At 39.3% G+C, this 22,412-nt stretch overlaps 1 protein-coding gene across 4 annotated transcripts in view; it reads left to right on the top strand.

The window, feature by feature from the left end:
- The window catches only part of Ube3d (ubiquitin protein ligase E3D), a 131,220-nt gene that overhangs the window by 90,093 nt on the left and 18,715 nt on the right, over positions 1-22,412 (top strand). The window contains exon 10 of one of the 4 annotated variants that reach the window (XM_027411015.2): positions 20,460-20,521. The exons of the other annotated variants lie outside the window; for them this stretch is intronic. Coding sequence (XP_027266816.1) covers positions 20,460-20,486 — 27 coding nt within the window. The 3' untranslated portion in view covers positions 20,487-20,521. The remainder of the gene's footprint in view (positions 1-20,459; positions 20,522-22,412) is intronic. 4 annotated transcript variants of the gene reach the window in all.

Genomic DNA, 22,412 nt, shown 5'->3' with positions numbered 1-22,412 from the left:
CAACTTATGTCATATTACTCCCAAGAATATAATTTACTGTATATACAGGATTGCTGCTATCTGCATTCCCAGGGACATCTTTATCCAGCACTTTGTCAGATGGAAAATTGCCTTATGCATAATCGGAAGTAATTGAAATAATTGGAAGTATAATGAGGAACAACATTTAGATGCTCCCTTGAGTTTTTTTCTACTCTGTTAAATGAAGTAATCATTAAAGTTGAGGAGGATTTTTACATGAATCTTGTCTTATGAATGTGTAAGAGGGCACTTAGTATCACCCGAGGAGTGGGCCACATGTTACTAGGCTGAGAAAAGAAAAACTACAACATTCAAAGTAAGGTTTCCAGGGAATATATATGATGGAAAGCGGTGTCCTGAGGACAGCTATCAAAAGATCCCTTTAGGCTTCCCAATACATCCATTAATTTTCTATAATAGAGTGGTACTTTGCAATGTAAAGCTGATTATAAAAATCAAAATACAGTTGAAATATATTTTTAAACTTTTTAAAAATTCCTATTATTGTGTGTTCTGCTTTTTTTGACATATGCAGCATTATTAATAATATTCTCATATGTCCCAGAGAGATTTGTTAGCTTGTCTTATTTTTAATGATTGATAAATATCAGCTTTGAAATATTCATCTTTGGCATCTGACCAAAATTTTCCATTCTTATTCTCCTTTCTAAAAGCAGACGTTATTTTGGTGGCAGGTTTAGGCTCCTAAGGAAACTGAGAAGCAGAGACAGAGCCTTGTGATATACCCCTAGCTCCCTACTCATAGCATCCTTCATCAGAGTGGTGCATGTGTTACAGCTAGTGAACCCACTTTGACTTGGTGATAGTACCCCAGATCCATAGTTCCATTTGGATTCAGTTGCTGTTGCATATTCTATGAGTTTGAATGGATGTTAAATAACATATATACTGTATTACAGCATAATTTTTAGTAGGTTTACTGCTTTGCAAATAGCTCTGTGTTCTAACTATTTTTGTATTACCCCTCCACCCCAACACCAGCTCCTGGCAATTATTGATTGTTTTCCACTTCCACAGTCTTGCCTTTCTCCTTTTTCAGAATGACATCTGTTTGTAGTTATCATCATTGTCTATCTAGAAAATCAGAAAGAGGCAACAAATAAGCAATTACAGCAGAGTTGCAAGATACAAGATTAATATACAAAAGCTAATTGCTTTCCTTTCTACCAGCAATGAACAGTGGGAGCTGAAATTAAAAGCATAGGGCCATTTACATTGGCAAATGGAATTTTCAATTTGAAGTATCTCAAATGGATTACTTCGGTATAAATATAGCAAAATATGTTCACAGTCTATTTGAAGAGACCATAAAACTCAAATTTAAAACCCTAAAAAAGAGGGAGAGCAAGAAAGATTCCCCTGTTCTGTAAGAGTTCATGTTGACAAGATTCCATTTGCCCCAAATGATCTAGAGTCAGTGCAATGTCATCTAAAATCCCAGAAAATAATTTTGTTGCTATCAGTAGCAGACTGATTCTGATGTGACAGAGAAGCAGATGACCCAGAGTAGCCCACACACTACAGAAGGACAGCAAAGTCAAAGGACTAATACTGCCCTACTTCAGCGTGCACTACACAGCAATGGTAGTCCAAACACTGGAGAACTGGAGAAAGAAAAGTCAGCAGCACATAGCAACAAGCCTAGAGGCCAACCTACATCAACGTGGTTAACTGATCTTGGACTAAGAGCAGAGGCAGTTAAGTAACATTAAAAGTTAATCTAGACAAAATCTCTAAGTCCTTCGCAATATTAGTTCAGACTATGTTACAGACATGAATGTAAAATGCTATTGATACACTTTTAGACCCAAACTAGAGTTTGGGCAATGACAGTCTGTCAGATACAATGCCAGAGACATGATCTATGAAAGAAAGAATTCACAAACCAGACTTCATTAAAGTTAAATTGTTTTTATTCTCCATAAAAGACATTATAAACATTAAAGAGAAAAGCCAGAGTAGGAAAAAAATTTGCAAAGTACATATCTGATGATGGACTCAGATAAAATATGCTAATACTGAAATTTGCAGGAAAGTGGATGGACCTGGAAAATATAGTATTAAGCAAGGTTACCCAAGGTCATAAAGACAAAACCTTCATGATTTCATTCATATGTGGATTTTAGCCTGTAATGTATGCATATATAAATATATGTAATATGTTTATATGTGTAATATATTACCATATAATATAGCATAATTATTTATATGTAGTGTTGTGTGTAGGGTTAAATGTGGGTAAAGCCTCAAAACTAGACAGGAGACCAAGAAATGGTAGGAATGGGTGGTAAGGAAGAATAGGGATGAACAAAAAAACCACAGGGGACATAAAAGTGGAAAAGAGAATGGGAGGGGCGATTACAAGGAGAATAGGAGAGAGAAGAGGGTGGATGATCTAGTAAAACACACCTTCCTTGAAAATACCATAATGATATCTAATGTCTACATGGCAGTTTAGCATTTTTTAAAATGAAATTCTTAAACCCAACACTATAGAAACATCCCACTTAAGCATGAGCCAAATACCTTGACAGACATCTCAGCAAAGAATGTATATAGCTAGCACATAAGCATTAAAGATGTCCCATGTGACATGTCGTCAGGAAAATGCAAAGTGTGCCTATGAGAGTGGCCACTAGTTTGCTAGTGTTTATGTTGAGAAATTTTAAATGTGTGCTCTTGTGAGATATTAGCCATTATTATTCCTTTTTTGTTGTACCCTTGTCTAGTTTTCATATTAGGGCAATGCTGGCCTCAAATGATGTATTCAAAAGAATCCTTTTTCTTTTCGGCTTTTTAAACTCAAGGAGTGTTTATATTACATCTTTAAATGAGTGCTAGAACTGATCAATGAAGCCCTCTGGTCCTGGGATTTCTTTGATAAAAGTAATTGGCTCAAGAAAACTTTAAATTTCCTTTTTTATTTCTTCTTTATAAGCTGCAATTTTCTTGTGTCTGTATAACCTCCAAAGTTTTTCTTGAGTTAATTTCTAGTCTTATGCTGTGGTCAGGAAAGATATTTAATAGGATGTCAGTTTTTAAAAGTCTGGTGAGATTTGTTTTGTAGCCCATCACTGTATCTACCCTGGAGAATATTCCAGGGGCAGAAGGATAAAGTTCTGTGTTCAGCAGGTGTTTGGTGGAAGATTCTATAGATACATGTTAGGTGCATTTGGTCGAGAGTACAGTTCAACTCTGTCTGTTCTTTGTTGACTTTCTGTTAGGATGATCTGCTGTTGCTGAGAATGGGGTGTTAACACTCCTCGTCTGTTATGGTATTGGAGTCTGCCCTTTTAGACTTGTTAATACTGGCCTTATGTTTGCGTGCTCTGATTTATATAGTTAGCATGTTCTCCTTCTAAATTGACCCCTTCCTCATTAATTGACCTTCTTTGTCCCCTTACTTTATCTAAAGAGCATTTTACCTGTTACTCTATGGCTCTCCTTAATTTTTTTGGCCTTCATTTACAAGGGATAGCTTATTAATTTCTTTACTTTCAGTTTATATGTTCCTGAGGGTGAGTTTCTTATGAGCAACATATAATTGTATCTTATTTTTTAATCCAGGCTGCCATTTTGTATCTTTTAATTGGAGAATTTAATTCAGTTGCAGTCAAGAAAGTTATTAGGAAGCAAAGTCTTATCACATCTCTTATGTATCTTGTTTTCTAGTATGTAGTTTTGTTATGGCTCTTTTCTTTCCTACCAATCTTTCTTAATGGTTAAGTAAATCACTTTAATAGTATGTTTTGATTATTTTGCCTATTTTTTTCATTTGTCTTTTACGGATTTTTGCTTTATGGTCACCATGAGGCTATCCAGAGAGAATAGTTTGTCCTCACAAGCCTCTTCAGAGTAGGAACACAGACCTTATAAGCAGCTACTGAAATTCCATGTGTCTCTGAGAAGAGTCACCACAGATGGACCAGCTCTAGGCTCCTATCATACCTATTCCCATCAAAGCTGTCAGAATATGTCACCTGCTGACACACTGTCCACCACAGTGTTACAGCATGGAATGACAATAAAGTCTACCCTTCATTGTTCTGCCTCTTGCTCTTGTTGACTTACAGTTCAAGAGCCTATAACTGGCCACTATGCTATGCTAGGGAACAGCTGATAAACTATTTCATTAACCTTGCATTGGAAGTATTCTATAGTCTCTGTCCAGAGACAGGCTTTGCAGGGACAGGAGACAATGGGATCTGCCCAGAGTTGGGTTTCATGTGCCCACAAGAGAATTAAAGGCCAAAGTTTCTTGTTTAACACCCAGTAAATGGGGTCTGATACCACACTACCCTGTATGAGGTTGGGGTTGTATTGATAAAGGCTGATCTGTGCTGATCCTAAATGGTGTCATCTGGGTCTTACAACCACAAGAACCTGAGTAGCCATGGGTACTACTGAAGCCCACTGCACAACTAGTGGTGATGCATACTGACACAAGAGTCTATGAGTCTGTCCTATTGGAGTTTGCCTAGTGCTAGGGCGGTTCTAAAACTCCATCAGGGTGTGCTGGCCTAGCTGTAGCTGTGCTTCCTAAGGTTGGGGCTGAGTTGTGGAAATGGTTTCTTGACAAACAAGTATATTTTTAATTTCTGTCTTACTTACCTGAGTCTTATAGTCACCATGGGTCTGCACTATCTTGGGGTAGAGAAAAGTATTCTCCGGACACACGTCTGGAACTAGTGTGCCAAAATGCTGTATGTCCTGCAGGTACACAGAGTCTGTCTAGTGCCAGAACTGGCTTAGAGGTTGTCTGTGAGTTCTGGCATGTGAACCAGGACCTTTGTCTATTCGTTTCACTGTAGCATTGGAACTGTCCTCTGAGAAACATTTTTGCTGGTTTCCTGTCCTGATCTCAAGTCATTGGAGTTCTGCTCCTACCACGAAGGCTAAAGATAGAGGAAGCCCTCAACCACCTACCCAAAGTACTTGTGGCAGCTTGGAACTGCTTCATAGCAGATTCAAGCCTGTTTGATGGGGCTGTAGGGTTTTGCCCAACACTGGTTTTCACCATGGTGGACCTAATAGTACTGGGTTTCAGAGTTGAGAGCAGGAATTAATTTTCACCCTTCTGCAGATGGGAGATGTCTCTCTTAGTTCTGAGCTGCTTACTGTTTGGAGAGAAGTGTGACAGTCAACTGATCGTTCTGCCTTTTTCAAATGACTCATGTTTTGATTGTATCCATAGAGGGCTCTTTGGTGTCTCACCTAAGCCCCTTGATTTTTATGATCCTTATTTGCCATGTTAAACTAGTTGTCACCTTGCAGAGAGTGCTAAAGAATCTTCTTCCTCAGCCACCATATTCCTCCACTGTCTCCCTTCTGTGAAGGTTTCAGATGTTTCACACTTTCTGTAGCTTTCATAATTTATATTTCTAGGAACTTATCCATTTCATCTATATCTTGAGAATTTTATAAACTGCTTAGAACATATCCTCTATACTTGCTGTTGCTGATATCTGGTTTTAATTGCTCAAATTTGTTTAGCTCTATTCAATATCCTATATGCCTGTCCATGATATTTCTGAGATCAATCTTTATTAATTTATTTTCTTTAAGAAATATTGTTGCCCCCTCCTCTGTTTTCAAGTCTCCCTGTACATTTTGAATGTCTCTTTTTCCCTTGGCATACTTTAGCTTCTTTAAATTCTTTAAACATATCCATTATATAATCATCTATAATGAAATTATCTCCAGTCTTGCAAGCTCGATTCTGTAAGCTGTTTCTGTTCACTCACTCATGGGTTAGGTGATTTTATGATGATGGGCCCATGGTCTTTTAGAACGTGGTGGGAGTTCTTTGAGGCCTGGGTTTAAAGTATATTCCTGCAGAGAGGATTATTTGTGAAGAACTATAAATAGTGGAAATTATGACTCTGAGATTACTCAAGAGTGGGTTGTAATTAGGCTGTCATGGTGGCATCTGTCTCCTTCCCTCCATGTTATACCGAGCCAGCACATCAAGATAGACAAGCAGTTTTACCTTTACAGTGCAGATGTTTCCTTCAGCTTATTTTTTATGAGGGAGTGGTTGGCAAGGAGGCAGGATCTTAGGGATGGCTGACCTGCAGGGCCCAGGCTTGTCCTCTTGCCTGTTTTTTTTTTTTTTTTTTTTTTTTTTATGAAATTAAAGCATAAGCTATTGTGTAGACCTTCAAAGTGGGCAGGGCTTTAGAGGAAAATGATTTCTTCAGCTCTGGCTAACTAAAGAAGCTTAGTTAAAATCGTGTGTGTGTGTGTGTGTGTGTGTGTGTGTGTGTGGGTGTGTGTGTGTGTGTGTGTGAGAGAGAGAGAGAGAGAGAGAGAGAGAGAGATTTTTAGTCTTCTATATGTGATCTATTCTGACATCAGTTCTACTAGATGAGAAGAAATAGAAGTTAGAATTTTCTTTTCTTAAAAATATTGAGTTTTAAATATATTGTAATGTCTTCAGAATTAACAGCTATAGGTCAACCTTTGTATTTTAGGTCACAGTCAAAGACTGAGAAGTGAGTGGGAAAGAGTCAGCAGCTACTATTTTGGATTGATTTTTGATAACCCGCACATGAGGCTGTGGTTCATGATCTCATTTAATCCACCATCACTATTCCGGAGAGAGACTGTCATTCCTATAGTGAATACGAGGTCACTGAAGCTTGGGAGCCATTCAAGAGACTTACTCAAGGCTACATAATGGCTAGTCATTCATAATGCTGACCTTGGGTCATCAAGGAAAAAGCCATGCTTGATGAAATCTGTTTATGCTTAGTGCATTGCTATTTTACAAGGCAGCAAAAATGTATAGTCTATCTTACATTTCCACTTAAATTATACTGTAGATCAGTGTGGTATTACCATATTAAAAAGATAAGTATGTCCATGGAACATTGAAGGCAATTTAACTTGTGTCTATGCTATTTTACCTCCACTAAAAAAATTGCTTTTAGGAAACCTCCCAAGGATTTTTTTTTTTTGATGTCAAGTTTCAAAATATATCTGTCAACCAAGATGAGAAGGTAAACCTTAACCAAGGACTTTAGAGGATGGTAGATCTGGGATTCCCTGGTGCTCCATAATGCACCCCAAACAGCCTACTGGGTGGTATTTGGTCAAAGTGTTACTAGATACTTCAATACAAGAAAGTAGTACTTTTATAAGAAGTTTTTATGGACAGTTCCTAGTTAAGCCTTAATATTAGAGTCAGGCTCTGGAATAATGCCATTCTCTGGGCAACATAGCTGTGCCTAGAGTCGAGGTGTTGGTTAATACTCAGTGAGCCTTCTTTTCTCAGTGACATTGTGCCCTCTTTATCAGATTGGAGTAGACATTCAAACTGTAAGGACTAAGAATTTTTCTCCAGTAAATTTTTTTTTGCAGATTTTTTTATTTGAATTAGAAACAAGATTGTTTTGCATGACAATCCCAGTTCCCTTCTCCCTCCCATCCTCCCCTACCACTCCCCCCCCAACTAAACCCCTACCTATTACATATCCTTTCTGCTCCGCCTGGATGGTGAGGCCTTCCATATGGTGTCATCCATATTGTGTCCTTTGGGATAGGGCCTATGCCCATGCCGTGTGTCTTGGCTCAGGGAGTATCCCTATATGTGGAATGGGCTCCCAAAGTCCACACCTATGCTAGGGATAAGGACTGAACTACTACAGGAGGTCCTGTAGATTTCCGAGGTTTTCTCACTGAAACCCATGTTCCTGGGATCTGGATCAGTCCCATGCTGGTATCCCAGCTATCAGTCTGGGGACTAAGAGCTCCCCGTTGTTCAGGTCAGCTGTTTCTGTGGGTTTCACTAGTCTGGTCTGGAACCCGTTGCTCTTCACTTGTCCTTCTCTACATCTGGATTCCAGTTCAGTTCACTAATTAGTTGTGAGTGTCTGCTTCTACTTCCACCAGCTGCTGGATGAGGGCTATTGGGTGGCATATAAGTCAGTCATCAATCTCATTATCAGGGGAGGGCATTTAAGGTAGCCTCTTCTCTATTGCTTAGATTGTTAGCTGGTGTCACCTTTGTAGATCTCCAGACATTTCCCTAGTGCCTGATTTCTCTGTAAACCTAAAATGTCTCCCTCTATTATGGTATCTCCATTCTTGTTATCTTCTATTCTTCCCTGACTCAACCTTTCTGCTCCCTCATATCTTCCTCACCCCTCCTCCTCTCCCCTTCTCATTCTCCTAGCTCCCTCCCCCCTCTTCCCGTGCTCCCAATTTGCTCAGGGGATATTGACCCTTTCCCCTTCTCCAGGGGACAAAGTTTGTCTCTCTTAGGATCCTCCTTGTTTACTAGCTTCTCTGGCAGTGTGGATTGTAGGCTGGTAATCCTTTACTCTATGTCTAAAATCCACATATGAGTGAGTACATACCATGTTTGTCTTTTTGTGATTGGGTTACCTCCCTCAGAATGGTTTCTCCTAGTTCCATCCATTTGCCTGCAAATTTCAAGATTCCATTGTTTTTTTTTCCCCGCTGAGTAGTACTCCATTGTGTAAATGTACCACATTTTCTGTATCCATTTTTCAGTTGAGGGGCATCTAGGCTGCTTCCAGTTTCTGGCTATTGAAAATAGTGCTACTATGAGCATCGTTGAACAGATATCCTTGTTATATGACTGTGCTTCTTTTGGGTATATACCTAAGAGTGCAATTGCTGGATCTTGTGGTAGACTCATTCCCATTTTCCTGAGGAGTCGCCATACTGATTTCCACAGTGGCTGTACAAGTTGGCACTCCCACCAGCAGTGGAGGAAGTGTTCCCCTTTCTCCACATCCTCTCCAGCATAAACTGTCATTGGTATTTTTGATTTTAGCCATTCTAACAGGAGTAAGATGGTATCTCAGAGTTGTTTTGATTTGCATTTTCCCATGGCTAAGGATGTTGAACACTTTCTTATGTGTCTTCCTGCCATTTTAGATTCCTCTATTGAAAATTGTCTTTTTAGTCCTGTACCCCACTTTTTAATTGGATTCTTTGGTGTTTTGGAGACTAGCTTCTTGAGTTCTTTGTATATTTCGGAAATCAGCCCTCTGTCAGATGTGGGGTTAGTGAATATCTTTTTCCAGTATGTGGGCTGTCGTTTTTGTCTTGCTGACTGTCTCCTTTGCCTTACAGAAGCTTCTCAGTTTCAGGAGGTCCCATTTATCAATTGTTGATCTCAGTGTCTGTGCTACTGGTGTAATGTTCAGGAAATCGGTCTCCTGTACCAATTAATTCAAGGGTATTTCCCACTTTATCTTCTAATAGGTTCAGTGTGGCTGGATTTATGTTGAGGTCTTTGATCCATTTTGACTCAAGTTTTGTGCATGGTGATAGGCTTGGTCTATCTGCAGTCTTCTACATGTCTGCATCCAGTAATGCCAGCACCATTTGTTGAAGATGTTCTCTTTGTTTCATTGTATAAATTTGTATTGTTTGTCAAAAATCAGGTGTTCATAGGTGTGTGGGTTAATATCAGGGTTTTCTACTCGATTCCACTGGTCTACCTGTCTATTTTTGTGCCAATACCAAGCTGTTTCCAGGACTATAGCTCTGTAATAGAGCTTGAAATCAGGGATGGTGATTCCTCCAGAAGTTCCTTTATTTTACAGGGTTGTTTTGGCTATCCTGGGTCTTTTGTTTCTCCATATAAAATTGAGAATTGTCCTTTTCAAGGTCTGTGAAGAATTGTGTTGGGATTTTGATGGGGATTACATTGGATCTGTAGATTGCTTTTGGCAAGATAGCCATTTTTACTATGTTGATCCTACCTATCCAAGAGCATCTTTCCATTTTCTGGTATCTTCTTTAATTTCTTTCTGTAGAGACTCAAATTCTTGCGATACAGGTCTTTCATGTTTTCGGTTAGTGTTACCCCCAAGGCATTTTATGTTCTTTGTGGCAATTGTAAAGTGTGATGTTTCTTTAATTTCTTTCTCCACCAATGTGTCATCAATATATAGTAGGGCTACAGAGTTTTTTGAGTTAATCTTGTATCCTGCCACCTTTATCATGAAGTGGTGTTGGATTTTCTCAAAAGCTTTTTCAGCATTTAGTGAGATGATCATGTGGTTTTTTTCCTCAGTCTGTTTATATGATGGATTACATTGATGGATTTTCGTATGTTGAAACATCCTTGCATCCCTGGGATGAAGCCTACTTGATCATGGTAGATCATTTCTCTGATGTATTCTTGGATTCAATTTGCCAGTATTTTATTGAGAATTTTTGCATCAATGTTCATGAGGGATATTGGTCTGTAGTTCTCTTTCTTAGTTGTGTCTTTGTGTGGCTTGGGTATCAAGGTTATTGAAGCCTCATAAAAAGAGTTTGGCAATGACCCTTCTGCTTCTATTGTGTGGAATACTTTGAGGAGAATTGGTATTAGCTGTACCTTGAATTTCTGGTAGAATTTTGCACTGAAGCCATCTGGCCCTGGGCTTTTTTTGGTTGGAAGACTTCTGATGACTGCTTCTATTTCATTAGAGGTTATAGGTCTATTTAAGTTGTGTATCTGTTCTTGATTTAATTTTGGCAAGTGAAATCTGTCCAGAAAATTGTCCATTTTCTTTAGATTTTTTTGAATTTTGAGGAATATAGGTTTTCGAAGTGTGACCTGATGATTCTCTGTATTTCCTCTGTGTCTGTTGTTATGACCCCCTTTTCATTCCTGATTTTATTAATTTGCATGTTCACTCTCTGCTGTTTGGTTAGTTTGGATAAAGGTTTGTCTATCTTGTTGATTTTCTCGAAGAACCAACTCTTCATTATATTGATTCTTTATATTGTTCTCCTAGTTTCCATATTATTGATTTCAGCCCTCAGTTTGATTATTTCCTGGCATCTGCTCCTCCGGGATGTATTGGCTTCTTTGTGTTCTAAAGCTTTCAGCTGTGCTGTTAATTCTCTAGTGTGATTATTCTCCTGTTTCTTCATGTGGGCACTTAGCGCTATGAACTTTCCTCTTAGTACTGCTTTCAAAGTGTTCCATAGGTTTGGATATGTTGTGTTGGCATTCTCATTGAATTCTAGGAAATATTTAATTTCTTTTTTTATTTCTTTCTTGACCCAGGAATTGTGCAATTGGGTGTTACTTAATTTCCATGAGTTTGTAGGCTTTCTGTAATTCGTGTTATTGAATTCTAACTTTAAAGCATGGTGGTCTGATAAGATACAGGGGGTTATTTCAATTTTTTTGTACCTGTTGAGTTTTGCTATGTTGCCAAGTATGTGGTCAATTTTAGAGAAGATTCCATGTGGTGCTGAGAAGAAGGTAAATTGTTTTGTATTTGGATGGAATGTTCTATAGATATCTGTTAAGTCCAATTGCACCATGACTTCTATTAGTTCCTTTGTTTTGTGGTTAAGTTTCTGTCTAGTGTTCCTGTCCAGTGGTGAGAGTGGGGTGTTGAAGTCTCCCACTATAAGTGTGGTTTGAGTTTTAGTAATGTTTCTTTTACAAATATGGATGCCTTTGTATTTGGGGCATAAATGTTCAGAATTGAGACTTCATCCTGATGGATTTATCCTGTGATGAGTAGGAAGTGCCCTCCTTCATCTCTTTTGATTGATTTTAATTTAAAGTCCAATTTGTTGGATATTAGGATTGCTACCCCCACTTGTTTCTTGGGTCCATTTGATAGGAAAATCCTTTCCCAATCTTTAATTCTTAGGTACCATCTGTCTTTGAAGTTGAGGTGTGTTTCTTGTATGCAGCAGAAGGATGGATTCTGTCTTCTTATCCATTATGCTAATCTGTGTCTTTTTATAGGTGAGTTAAGACCATTAATATTAAGGGATTTTAATGACCATTGATTGTTCATTCTTGTTTGTTTTTTATTTGGTGTTGGTGGCGAAATTATATGTGGGATTCTATCCTTTTTTCCTTGTGGCTGTTGGTAAAGTGGGATTATCTGTATTTTTCTGGTTGTAGTTAACTTCCTTGGGTTGCAGTTTTCCTTCCAGAACATTCTGTAGGGCTCGATTGGTGGATATGTATTGTTTGAATCTGGTTTTGTCATGGAATATCTTGTTTTCTCCATCTATATTGATTGAAAGCTTTGCTGGGTATAGTAGTCTGGGCTGGCATCCGTGGTCTCTTAGTGTAGGTAGAATATCTATCCAGGACCTTCTGGCCTTCTGAGTTTCTATGGAAAAGTCAGGTGTAATTCTGAGAGGTTTGCCTTTATATGTTACTTGACCTTTTTCCTTTGATGCTCTTAATATTTTTCCTTTATTCTGTATGTTTGGTGTTTTGATTATTATGTGGTGAGGAGACTGTTTTTTGGTTCAGTCTATTTGGTGTTCTGTAGACTTCTTGTATTTTCATTGGCATGTCTTATTTTAGGTTGGGAAAGTTTTCTTCTATGATTTTGTTGAATATGTTTTCTGTGCCTTTGAGTTGGTTTTCTTCACCTTTTTCTATACCTATTATTCTTAGGTTTGGTCTTTTCACGGTATCCCATATTTTCTGGATATTTTGTGTTAGGGATTTGTTGAACTTAAGATTTTCTTTGGTTGATGAGTCTATTTCTCCTAGTGTATCTTCAACTCTTGGGATTCTCTCTTCTATCTCTTGTATCCAGTAAGTTTTTATTTGCATAAAGTAACCAGCACAGTCTGCCTAGAAAAGGCAGGAACAGAAGTTCTGGGAAGATGCCCTTACCTGAAGTCAGAAAAAAACGGTTTCCCTAATGGTGGTAACTGAGACCCGTCTAGTTATCCAAGCCACAGGGAGCCTATTCTGGAAAATGTATTGGTTCTTTTTCTTTAATTTTCAATTTTTTCCATCTAGTGAACTTGTGTTTCCTAGTATCTGACACCATCATTTCCTCGCTTGTAAAGTGGTTTTAAGTGCATTTACCTTTATGCTAAGTCACTTATGTTAATAGTATAAAAAATTTAGACTGGTGAAGGATTCAGGCTGTTACTAGAATCTGGGGCACAAAATTTTCTCATTATTTACTCAATAAGCATTAGTCCTTTAGAAATTAAAAAAAAACAAAACAAGCCAAAAAACTTGAATGTGAATGTGAAGTTACTCCTACAATGGAAAAGTTAAAGTTATTTCATTTGCTTCATATAGCTGCTCTGTTTCCTGCCTTCCTCCCTTCCTGCTCTTCCTAGTTGAGCTTTGGAATCTGAAGAATGAGTGGAATTTCATTACCTTTGGGGATTTGTGTGTTGAGAATAGTAATGGGGAAGTTTTCCCACTTTGGGCTGTAATTTGGCCCACATCCTTTAGAATAGGAGGAGGAAGCAGGGCTCTGAGTAGAACCTTAGCCTTCACCATTCTCTAAGAGTCCCCATGCATCTCCTCACCCCCATCAGCATGTGTTTTCAAAGTATACGGATTAAAACCAACTTTCAATAACACCAGTGTCTTATAGAATGCTGTGAGTACAAGAGGCTGAGTAGACAAACACAGTGTGACACAGTTGTACCTTAGTGTCTGTGGAATACTTGTTCCAAGAACCTCTCTATACCAGATTCCAAGGATGCTCAAACCCGTTCGAAATTCCATGATGATTTGCAAATAGTTTGAGTGCCTCCTCCTCTATACTTTCAATTATCTTGACTACTTTTCAAGCCTACTATGTAAATCATTGTTCTCCCATATTGCTGAGGGGGGAGAAGAAGAAAAGGTCTGCACATGTACAGTACAGACACAACTTTTCCCACTAGATATTTCCCATCTATAGTCAATCGTACCTACAGATGTGGAGCCCTTGGCTACATAGGGCTGACTGTGATCTAACAATAAGTGGAGTTGTCACCAGGGTCCACCTGAGTACACAGGTGTTAATATACAGCTCTCCTTAGTTGGTTGTCATGTGTAGATGTGAAAGTCCCTTAAATGACTTTAAGTTGCAGATAGTGCCTAGTATCTGGCAGTGTTCTGTTTACTGGAGGTTGAGTACTATTTGTATCTGCTTTAATTAAATTACATTTACAGAAAGAAAGAGAGAGAGTGTGTGTGTGCGTGCATGTGTGTGTGTGTGTCTGTGTGTGTGGTGTGCAGGTAACACACATGCCATCATGCATATGTAGAGGTCAAAGGATAACTTATAGGAATCTGTTCTCTCTTTCCACCATGTGGAATCTGAGGATTGAACTCAGATTATCAACAAGTACTTGCACCCGTTGAACCATCTCTCTAGCCCTGTATTTGTTTTTCTGTCACAAAAGTTCCACTTGAAATATATGTTACATTTTTGTCTATGGTGATTTTTCTCTCAAAACATATAAATCTGACAAAGAATTAGTTACAAGGAAATCATTATAAATAAATAACATGTTAACAATACTCAGAATATTTTGGGCTTAGGCCCAGCTATTAAATGAGAGCATATAAGTGTAATAAGTCTTGACAAGGAGACAGCATTTGTTGCTAGGTAGTGAAGAGGTAGAACTAAGGCATTTATTGGCCCCTACCCCTCCTACCAAGGTTCTGCCATCTCTCAGAAATATACTTAGTGAGCATCTGAGCAAGTGAGAAACATCAGACAGCACTCATCAATAAAATGACTGCGGGGTGGTCATTTTTTCGTACAGTACTTATTTATGAAGTCCTGTGTTTATATTCCAATTGTGCGCCCACTCACACAGGCCCTCACTGGGATCTGAAGCTTATAACTGAATCTATAAGAGTGATTGCTTGCCCCACGCTCCTGCTAGCTGCTGCTAATGTTATGACTATTCTCTGTGATCTCTTGTAATCTACTTTGGCCGTATTACAGCTCAAAGTTAATGCAACACAAACAACATTATTTAGCTTATGTCTTAGAGGCATGAAGCTCTAATTTGGGGTGAAAATGACCTAGTATATTGCTTTCAAAGCTTTATTGCTTTTTGCCAGTTCTCATTTTTCCCCACCCCAAGTTATTGAACATTCTCTAGAAGTTAGAACTTCTTGCTTCTAAAAATAAGCCCTCAACTCTTTATTGTCAGAAAAAAAAATAGAGAGGAGAACATTTCCCAAGGTATAAGGGTTGGGCATTACACTTGGGGTTTCAGACAACATAGCAACACAGAGAGAGGCCTTTGGGATGAAGGTCATTCTGCCAGAAGCTAGGGAGACTGAAAATGTCATTTGATAAACTCTTGGGGAGAGCTAGAATGGATGCAGCTGCTGCTGCTTCTTCTTCTTTTTTTTCCTCGCTTTTCTTAGTTCTTGGTACCTGTTTTCTTGCCACCACAGATATTCATTATAACTGTGGAAACTAAGACATAGCAGCTAGCCTCTTGATTACTAAGTAGGAGGTAACAGAAGAGCAGTACAGTCAAGAGAAAGGGCTTTTGGCAGAACATAGTTATCTTTTCAAAACTAGGCAGACTTCCTTTCTCACCAGTCTTTAGGTGCCTGTAGTTAACTAGGGGTGGGACACCTGTGAGATCCTCCCCTTCCATGTTAGCATGTCTACTGATACTGTTATTGCTCAAGTCTTGTTTGGGCCGCTGTGTCACTGAGTTATCATGGGTGTAGCTTCTCTGTCATTTTTAGGATACATAATCTCACAGAAAGCTTTCTGGTCTAGTGGCTCTTTTAGTCTTTCTGCACTGTAGATGGAGTTTCTTTCCCACCCTGACCCATAGTTATTTAGCCCCAAATAAACACAAAGAGACTTATATTAATTATAAACTCTTTGGCTGATAGCTCAGGCTTCTTATTGGCTAGCTCTCTCTGAATTATTAAACCATTTCTATTAAACTATGTATTGCCATGAGGCTGCAGTTTACCCATAATGCTCTGGCATATGTTACTCCTTCAGCAGCTATATGGCATCTCTCTGGTGCCTCCTCTGTGTCCTCTCCCCAGAACCCTCCTCTTCTGGTAGCCCCGCCTATACTTCCTGCTGGCTACTGGCCAATCAGTGTTTTATTCATCAACCAATAAGAGAAACATATACAGAAGGACATTCCTCCATCATCTCCTCTTTTATGTCTAAATAAAAAGAAAACTTTTAACTTTAACATAGTAAAATTATATATAACAAAACAGTTATCAAGTAAGAACTATAGTTAACAATATTTAGTTCACTAACATTTGGCAAAATTTAAAGAAAATATTCTATCATCTATCCTGTCTTTTTGAGTCTAAAGTTTTATATGTAACTTATCTTTAATCATAACTAAAGAAAACCATAGCCATAACTATCTTGTCTTCAACTCCAATAAAGATCTCAGAAGGATACATGTCACTGCCTCTGTTACATTGGGGTCTCCATCTTCAGCCTACAGTCCTAGAGTATCTGGCAGACTTCTCAGTGAATCAGGAAATTTGAAATTGTCCCATCTGTATTGGCAGTATGTGAGTCATTTTTTTCTGTGTCCTGTACTATGTCTGGCAGACTCTTCCATGGAACAGGAACCTTGAAGAACTGTCCCATCTTGTTTTGGCAAGTTCAGCAGTTACTTTCCTGTTGGTCCTGTATGTCCAGTTTATACAGCATACAGTCAAACAGTCCAGGCAAGAGCAGTTTCTTGCCCAAATGGCTAGTCTTGCCATTGTTGAAGGCAAACTCCATAATGAATTTCTTCGATGCCCATCTTCCTCTCTGACAATTGTTTCCAGGAGCAGTTGTGTCTCTTTGTCATGAAAAACCCTAATAAAACATTTTAAATACCATATACTGTAGGTCTTTGAAACATTCTGAAGACTACCTATTCAGTTGAAATATATCTCTGTATATTCAGAAAACCTAACAAACAAAGCTGTAAGTTTTGATTATTATAGGTTATTATCTATAATCTGTATTTAATTATACATTACATTTTTTAAAAGAGCTGTAATACACAATATCTAAATAAGAGTAAAAATATAACTAAAACAAAATTGACCTTAAATTTGTATCAATAAACCAAAATCCATACCAAAGCAAAGTATTCATTTCTATATCATATTCCCTTTTTTCCTTTACAAAGAGATTGACTGTGATCATTATCCATTTATAACCAACCTCATTTAAATGAAAAATGTATAAACAATATTTGGGAATTTGGGTGTCATTCTCTCTAAACTGCTTACTGCTGTTTGGGGGTGCTGTCAGTCCCAAGGGGATACTGAGAAAAAGCAGAAACCTGGCCAAATCCTGGCTATACTTTTCTGAAGCTGTCTCAGATGATTTGGATGTTGGATCACCTGGGCCACTGCTTCAGGGGGTCTTATTTGATCAAACCATATTAGTCTGGAAGGAATCCATAGCTTTTCATCTTCTGTGGAAACAAAAACAAAATGTCTTTTCCAAAGTAACATACCCTTAGACTTAAATTTAAAATTTAAGGCATTTTCAAAATATAAATGTTGGATTAATCCAGCAGCATTTATAATCAAATGTCTTTTAGCAACTGTTGCTCCTTCCTCAGCAATCAAACAATTCAAAGACAACACAATAACACACAGTATCCAAACTCTCTGTGTATTTTCTATCTTTATGTGGCTTCTTTTAAAAATATTACTCAATTTCTTTACTTTTAGTTTTTAGATTTTTAAGACAGGGTTTCTCTGTATATCTTCTTGGAATTCACTCGGTAAACCAGGCTGGCCTTGAAATCACAGAGATATGCCTGCCTCTGCCTCCTAAGTGCTGGGATTAAAGGTATGTACCACCACACTTAGCCATTCTATTTGTTTTTTAACCACTTTATCCTTTTTCTTTTCTCTTCCAAGCCTACGTATATTTTTAAACACACCTTAAACCGTTTAGAGGTTTTGTTTCTTTCTTTTTTTTTTTAATGCCTTTACCATATATGTCTATCTTTTTCTGACCACGAATCTTTTATCTGCTAAACAGCAGGGCTAAACTTAAAGCTGCGGCTGGCCCTGTCCTGTTCCTTGGCTTTCTGAGAGTAGCTTCATGGCAGAGTACTGGTAGAAGCCATGCTTATTCCAAAACTATATGGAGTTTCTAGGTACATGCCACCACCAAGAAGCATGCTACCAACTGCTGGTAAACATCATTTAACTGTTTGGTGGCAGGGCCTCTTAAAAGAGCTGTGCAGTTTTAGCTGATAATGCTGAATTAGGAAACCTCTCTTAAAGGAGCCATGAGCCTCTGCTTGCCTCTAGCAAATAGAGCCCACCTGAGAAAATGCTGCTACCAAGAAGCCATGCTTGACTTTGTTCATTTGTTTTTAAAATCCCTTTTTAAATCTTTGTCAGGTTTTATGTGGAAATTCTTGCCTCACATGTGGGCACCGAGCACCATTTATATATGGAGTTTTTTTCCTGCCTGGTCCTGTTGCCTTTTAGCCTGTCTGCACCGCACTCTCTTCAATGTTCCCTGAGCCTTATGTGAAGGAGGTCAGCGTGACATCATATACACACAACATGAGCATAGGTGCTTTGGTTCTGAAGCTATGTCAGGTCCACTGTAGTGCATGCCCACTAGGTGTCCACTTGGGAGCTGGTGAAACTACCATGGACTTTACATGGTCCAGACACTGTCAGGCTTGATGAGCCCACCTTCAGGTGGGTTTACTACAACCATCCATTCTCATTTTCTGCAGCTAGGTACAATTTGTGAGATTGTTTTTGGAGTTAGTGGTACTTCTAGAACAGAGAATGACTACTTGTATTTAATAAGGATTTAAAACAACAAAACTAAAAAGCACCAGTTTTATGTTTGGTGCTATATTTGATTTCCTTTAATTCATCACTTTGGCACACTGGAGGAACCTAGTGAACATATTGACTGAATGGCTGCCTTGATACTTAAATCAATGAGAAGCAGTTCATTCTACTCATTTAACAGTAATGAAGACAGAAAGCAAACCCACCCCATTTCACAGCATGTAACTTTATTGTCTACATCTCAAGAACAATATATCTGATGACTTTGCACATAACTCTGAAACTCTTGATAGGGTTTCTATATTCCATTTCATGAATCCCTTTGTGTACTTAGAGTATTTATTATATTTCTTCCATTGGAAAAAGAGTTAATTTTACACTGTAGTGATTTACCTGCTATTGAAGAACCATGGTAGTTAATTTTGTTGCTGTTGTTTTGTTTTTGTTTTCAAGACAGGATTTCTCTGTGTGTAGCCTTGGTTGCCCTGGAACTCACTCTGTAGACAAGGCTGGCTTAAACTCACAGAGATCCGCCTGCCTCTGCCTCCCACGTACTGGGATTAAAGGTGTGCGCCACCACCATTCACTGAAAAACATGGTTTTGTTGTTTACTTATTGTATAACTGTCCTTCTGTGCTAAAATGGAAAGATGAAAGGGTGAGTGTGGAAGGAAGAAGCATAGAGTAACTAAGCTCAAAGGTCACTAATGACACTGAATACAAATGATAAAGTGACTGCAAAGGAAGCCACATCCTGTGAAAAGTGAAAAGGGGTTGCTCTTAGCAAAAATGTCAGGAAAAAATAAACAGGGGAGACCTTTTCAGTCCCCTTGATGGGAAGGAGGAAGCACTGTACCTCGGTGCTCAGTTGGAGCCAAAGAATGGGCTGTAGCCTTTATCAAACTTCAGAACAAATTTCTTGAAAGTGACGCTCATTAAGAGCTCATCATTAGAGACAAGCCTGGTTCTCGGAAGCATTTTTCTTGTCCCCAAGAAGGAAATGAAGTGTCAGATCCAGGGTGCACTGATCAAAGAGCTGCTGGCTGTGTGTTGAGCCTTTCTGACCCATGACTACACAAAGCTTCAAACAGGGTGGACTTCAGTGCCTGGACGGTCCTTCTGGAGATTGTACAGGTAGTTCCTTTCCTGATTATCCTCTCTTCTATACACCTGCAACTTCACTGGGGAAGCCATTTATTATTCAGGGACAGTGGCTCTAATAAGAACTACATGACTCAGTTCATTTTGCAAGCTCTAACTGTGTTTAAACAGTCCAAGTATAAGTACAGTATCCTCCCTGTGAGGGCCATATACTGAGCCGTGGGACACCTTTACCAGACTCTGGTCAGCCTCCTAGTAAGGACTCTAATGTGGTAATGTCTGATCTTATTTTTATGTCATTAGAAACCAAATAACAAAAACAAAAACTATCTGCTGTTTGAAATGTGAGAGCCTTTTCTCAGTTTAAAAGCAGTGCTTTGGTAACTGCCTTTTTGTTTTTTGTCTCCAAATATTTGATTCTTGTCCTTTACCACATTCTAAGATGCTGAGAAAATACAAAATAAACCAATGATATCTTGCCCAGGGTAATAAGTGCAAAGACTGTCATTAAATCTATTCATGTCCACTCTGGGGTGGGCTTGGGGATTTTCCTCCCCCACCCCCTGAAATGTTCTTGCGGTGACCTACTTCTGCAGGTAAGAAAAATGACTTTTCCATCTTTGGGTGACATTATGGCTGTGGTGACCCGTTCCCGTGTGTCTTGGCATAGATGGCCTCACGAGGATAAGCATTAATTATTTTCAGGCTGCTGATGCGTCACCTCTGTGGTATCCATATTTGTCTTCCCAGAATGCATCATCACTCTCTAATTATAGGTGCTCTTGTGGGATTGGATCTTCTGAGTTGCTACACTTGGATGACACATTACACAAAGAAGGTAACCACTTGAAAAATTAGTGAGCTGAGCGGAGTGTCAAGATTCAAACCAGCCCTGGTGTTCAGAGCTACACTGGAAATAGTGTTCGTGCTGCCAGTGTTACCACCAACCTGATTCCACATTTTCAGTCACTTGCTAATTGAGGGTGTCTTTAAATTTATGTTTTTAGCATGAAAACTTACCGTGTGTGTGTGTGTGTGTGTGTGTGTGTGTGTGTGTGTGTGTGTGTGTGTGTATGTGTGGACATGTGTTTCAGGGGGTAACTTCACCTATATGTTAACATGTTGGGGCCACGAGTGAATTTAGGTTGTCTTCTATGGTTCTCCAACTTAATTTTTGAGACAGGGTCTCTCAGTGAATCTAGTGCTCACCAGATGTCTGACTTGCTGGCCAGAGAGTCTCTATGATACAACTGTCTCCGCCCTCCCTCAGTGCTGGGCCTAGGGATACACATCACCACACCTGACTTTTTCTGTGGGTGATGGGGATCTAGACTCAGATCTGAACTTGCTTGTCTTGCTTGTAGAGCAAGGGGCTTACTCACTAAGCCATCTCCCCAGGCTCTGACTCTGATTCTCTGGCTCTTAAGATGTCACTGTAGCAGGTACCTTTGTGTAATGTAGAAAATCACCACAGAATCCCCAAGACCCTCTATGATAGCTGCTCTGGAACTAGGAAAAAGTCAGAGCTGTCCCCTTGGCCTCTGGAGGCTGATTCAACAGTGCAGACCAAAGGTCTGCAACATTCTAAAGATCAGATGGGGTGGGAGGATTTAACATGAATGTATTCAAGTCACAAAGTGGAAAAAAGTAAAGTTCCCAATTCTCAAAACAAAACAAAACAAAACCTCTGCCCTACAAAAAGAGAACTTAATTTATTTGACACCCCTTCAGGAAAATAGTAAAGCTGGATATTCATTTATATAATTATTCATTGTAGCCAACAGATATTTGGTGAAAACCTGCTGACTGAAAGCCCTTGTGGGGGTGATGTAAAAAAACGTAGATAAGGCATTACTTGGGTTTGGGGTGGTGGGTAGGTAAGAAGGCGAGAATGGGCTTCGTAACAAGTGATGGCAGGCAGAGGCATTTTGGGGTTCTCTTCTCTGTGTCTGCTGGACGTAACTGAAGGCTTTGAGGCAACAAGGAGGGGGTGTTGAAGCGTGCCCCTGCACTGAGCCTTGCTTTAGTCCTGCTCTGAACAGTGGCCCTGTGGAACTGGCAGCTGAGGTGTGTGATCAGTGGGGACACAAAGCTGGCACGATTGAAGGGACCACGACTGGGACCAGATTGTGAGGGCTCCTTCTCCATCTCCCGCCCACCACTTTTGAAAGTCAGTGTGGGAAAGGATCACATCCAATATCATTTCTCCTCCCGAGCAGCAGATGTGCCCACAGGAACAACTGCACAGTGTGAGGCTGTCAGGCTTCCAAAAGAATTTAGCTAATGGGCCTCATTGCTCATGGAGCTCGAATCCTGGAGAATCAACATGAAGGTTAGAGACAAGTACAGAACCGGAGGCTCCGGGGGCTGTGGTGAGGCTTTCATGGGTAGTCTTTCTAACTTGGGAGCTCTCATCTGTCCCATTCACAATATTAAACAGCTACCCTTGTATAAAGGGAAAGAAAGCAGGTCAGAATGTTGCATGAAAGTCACTTAACTTAAAGTTAAGGACAAAGTTCTTGGTTGGGGAGGAGGAGAGAACACTGAAGGAGTCGCTACAGTCTCTTTCAGAGGCGTTTCTGAATAATAGCTTCCTTGAATGGCTTAGGTGTACAGATAATGGGAAAAGCTGACTCAAGGCTGCCTTCGGGCTCAGCAGAGAATGTATTCTGGGTATCACTGTAGCATAGGAAAAGCTTGAAAAGTGCTAGCAGAAGGGCTAATGTTAT

Source organism: Cricetulus griseus, chromosome 4 (assembly GCF_003668045.3).
Source record: "Cricetulus griseus strain 17A/GY chromosome 4, alternate assembly CriGri-PICRH-1.0, whole genome shotgun sequence".
NCBI classification, from domain to species: Eukaryota; Metazoa; Chordata; class Mammalia; order Rodentia; family Cricetidae; genus Cricetulus; species Cricetulus griseus.
Note: the sequence above shows the minus strand (reverse complement) of the source record. Positions and strands in the feature narration are given on the sequence as shown.